Source organism: Atta colombica, unplaced genomic scaffold (genome assembly GCF_001594045.1).
Source record: "Atta colombica isolate Treedump-2 unplaced genomic scaffold, Acol1.0 scaffold189, whole genome shotgun sequence".
Classification (NCBI taxonomy): Eukaryota; Metazoa; Arthropoda; class Insecta; order Hymenoptera; family Formicidae; genus Atta; species Atta colombica.
The window spans coordinates 1,010,616-1,014,281 of record NW_017259281.1 but is presented as its reverse complement, the minus strand read 5'-3'; the positions used below and the strand labels follow the sequence as shown (position 1 = coordinate 1,014,281).

General features: G+C 27.9%; 1 protein-coding gene across 2 annotated transcripts in view; it reads right to left on the bottom strand.

The window, feature by feature from the left end:
* Positions 1-414: 414 nt before the first annotated feature.
* Positions 415-3,666, bottom strand: part of LOC108686710 (electron transfer flavoprotein-ubiquinone oxidoreductase, mitochondrial) — an 8,012-nt gene continuing 4,760 nt past the window's right edge. Inside the window, exon 8 of one of the 2 annotated variants that reach the window (XM_018192144.1) lies at positions 415-935. In XM_018192144.1, coding sequence (XP_018047633.1) covers positions 772-935 — 164 coding nt within the window. In that variant the 3' untranslated portion in view covers positions 415-771. Of the gene's footprint in view, positions 936-2,710; positions 2,829-3,666 lie in introns of those variants that run through there. The other variant, XM_018192146.1, reaches the window with a different exon arrangement.

Sequence of the window (3,666 nt, the reverse complement as noted above, 5' to 3'; positions counted from 1 at the left end):
TATATATATATATATTATAATTCGTTTCTGTATATAAAAATATAATATAATATACAAATTGATCATTTATACAAACTCTATCAAAAATAGTAACAATAACATTATTATGCAAGTACTTTAGAAATATTTCTCCTATCCAAGAAAAATTATATATATACAGAATATTAAAAAACCATTCAATAATTATATGATAGATAATACATATCATATGCTGAATAAAAAAGCCTTAGTAATCATAGGTCGAAACCTCCGAATCGTTTCTGAGATATAAACAATTTAAATCTTCACGTCGTATGTGATATAAAAGAATAAGTTATGTAGAAAGCAATAAGTTATGATACAAAAACAAACAATAAGTTAATATACAAAATTGTTTAAATTTTAGCTTTATTCACTAAAACTTTTTTACTCGGTATGGTATTGAATCATTTTTTAACACACTGTATATGTATATTGATATGTAATATATAATGTCATAAATCGTATGTACCTATGCGCGAGCATGGACGAAAAGATAGATCGTTTGTTTTTATCAGGAAATTAATCCGTATAATTGTATTGATTGATTCGAATGGGAAATAATTGCACTATTCGCGTAGTGTATTTCAATATCTACAATTATACTGTTAAAACAACATTGCCATCAAAAACATTACGATATGTCCATGCATTTCGAAAAGCGATTCAAATATTGAATGATAAAACAATGTAGACCATCGAATATTTACGCAATCGATCAATCAATGAATTAATCGATTAACATTTATATATTTACATGCCGTTGTAAGCTGGCCCGCCGCCACCTTCCGGCACGACCCAATTGATATTCTGACTCGGGTCTTTGATGTCGCAGGTCTTACAGTGAATGCAATTCTGTGCATTAATCTGCAATCTTTCGCCATCTCCGCTTTCCAGCGGCACGAACTCGTAGACACCTAAAATCAGATTGCACACACTTGTTTTTAAATTGCAGAACAAACTGCCCTTACATATCTTCCGATTAGATAAATCCAGAAATTACCAATCTTCTAGCTGCATGAAAATTATTATCGATTCTAATACCATAAATAACTAACTTATATGTCTTGTCGATCCGATTTTTGTATTCTTGGAAATCGTTTGACTGTTCTACGAAAATGCTAATAATGTCGCAATGCGCAGGATGATTTATTCAGCAGACACATACATCCTCAGCACTCTACGGAGTGTGAGATTTATATCGCGAAGGTCATACCGTGCTCTCAGCCAGACAGTCGATAACCTGGTCCCCACTATCTTCCAGACGGTATAGCAATTCTATAAGGAAGCTCCCAGAATTTCTCTCTGATACCCCGACTCGCCACTTCCATGAAAGGAAACAGGAAGACGCATCCTAAAGACGCGGAAAGGAAAAGCAGGGGAATAAAGAAAAAATACATTGTAAAAATCAAAGGTAGATTGTTCAAGAAACAATGGTAAAAAGGCATATAGATTATCTGATTCGAAGGTATATATATGATACAATAGGATATATACGATGTCCGCAAGCCATAAAGTTTAAATTAACAAAAATACGCAATACACACAAAGCCACAAAGTTTAAATTAAGAAAAACGCCCATTGTTATAATGTAGCATTGATTATAATTTTATATAAACAATATAAATTTAAATTAATAAGGAGATTTTGAAGATTTAATAAAAATGTTGTGAAATAATAAAATTGTTCTTGTCAATTAAATTTCATATAAATTTTATTCTATTAGTTAAGTTAGCTCTAGAATTTCACAAAAATTAAATTTTTTAAAAGATATTTAATCATAAAAAGATTACGGAAAGTTAACTATAAAAAAAGTCAATAATCTTACATTCATTGACAATTTGTAAATTAATTCATAGATCATGATCATTCGTTTAAGAACATAAGCTTAATATCATTTTATTATAACACAATGATTCTTTCATTTCTAATTACATGTTTCTATCTAATTGCATACTTCACGTCTATATGATATTAATTTTGTGAATTATGAATGTATTGGTTTTTAATTCCTCATATTACAGCAACAACATCTTTGACTTTCCAAAATTATATCATTAAATTTATAGTAATTATAGTGATTCTATATGCCTTGTATACAGAAATTATATTTTATCGTAATTTTAACGTAAAACTTGTATTTAATAGTAAAGTAAAAATATTCAAATAAAAAGTAAAATTTTTGAACATTGTCAGATTAACAACTAATACAAATATTATAATTCATTTCTTTTATGAGAAAATTACTTATTACTTATTATAAACGTATTTATTAAATTGTTTATTACAGTAGCAATAGTTACAAGTAGCAATAGTCAGCGAAAAAAAATAATTCCTGCATACCTAGCGATCACAACTGATAGACATGTATTTGGTGATATGACGGATTCGCGCTTTTTCGACGATCTTTATAAATTAATATTTCGTTAATTATTGCAAAAATTGCAAAATAACACAAAACTTTTTAATTCAGTTTAGTCCGCTCTATTTGCCCGAGCATTATCGGACTTATCAAACATCCTGTATATATACATATATAAAATATATATTCTACTATAAGTAAATTTTAAAAAATTGTTAACAGATTTGATTATTGGAACACTTCTATTATTGCAGGATTAATATAATGTGTAATAGGGAGATTCTTAAGGAACAAAGAGAGAAGAAATAAATCGACGATGAGATTGGCTGGGCTGCAGGGCGTTATTCGATTTTGGAGATTGAGCTTGGTCCGGGGTTGTCTAGCCATGCGGGGGTTGTCCGGGTAGCTCAGGTTCAAGGACACAACGATCGATAAACCCCCGACAAGACTGGAAAAAGGAGGAGAGGAGGCAAACGTGACTCGAGAGTGGAAGTGGATTGCCCACAGATTACGAAAATTTATTGCGAACGAAATTGATCTCTCTTGATAATAATATCTCTTCAACTACTAAATAATTTTGCATCAGATAAATTTTGAAAAGCAACTGAATGTTTAAATAATTAATAAAATTATATGGAAATGAGCATGTTAAAAATTCAATAGACTCGCACAACAAATATAATATATTTACTTTTGCAGCAAATTTTAATGACAAATTTAAATTTAATTTTTATTAATAAATATATAGTTTATTATTAATAAATATATAAGCAATTTAATGTTTAAAAAAAAATGCAAAAAATTACTTTAAAATTATCTGTTAAATATCTAAAACTAAAGTTCACTTGATGCTACAAATGTTTTGATTTTTTAATTAAATATGATCAATTAATAAAATTCTTTCCTCCGATTGATCAATCAAAAACTTCAAAACATTTATAAGTGGATTGCATTCTAAAATGAAATAGAACACAAACAGTATAAAATTACGCAAGATAGATATAACAAACTCTGCGGTAAGTATATTACTTATTCATTCTCATCATAATGAATAATTTTTCCGTCTGGACTAACAGAATATCACTATTGGATAAATTGTACTTCCAGCAATTGATAAAAGGAAGATATTATATGAAAAAAATATTACATTATAATTTTCAAATCATATAATCAAATGAATAAAAATAATCACAAAAAAACTGTACTACATATAATCATTAATAAATATATATAAGAAATCATTATTAATATAATAATTGATTAATAGTTCAAAAATAATTTTTTTA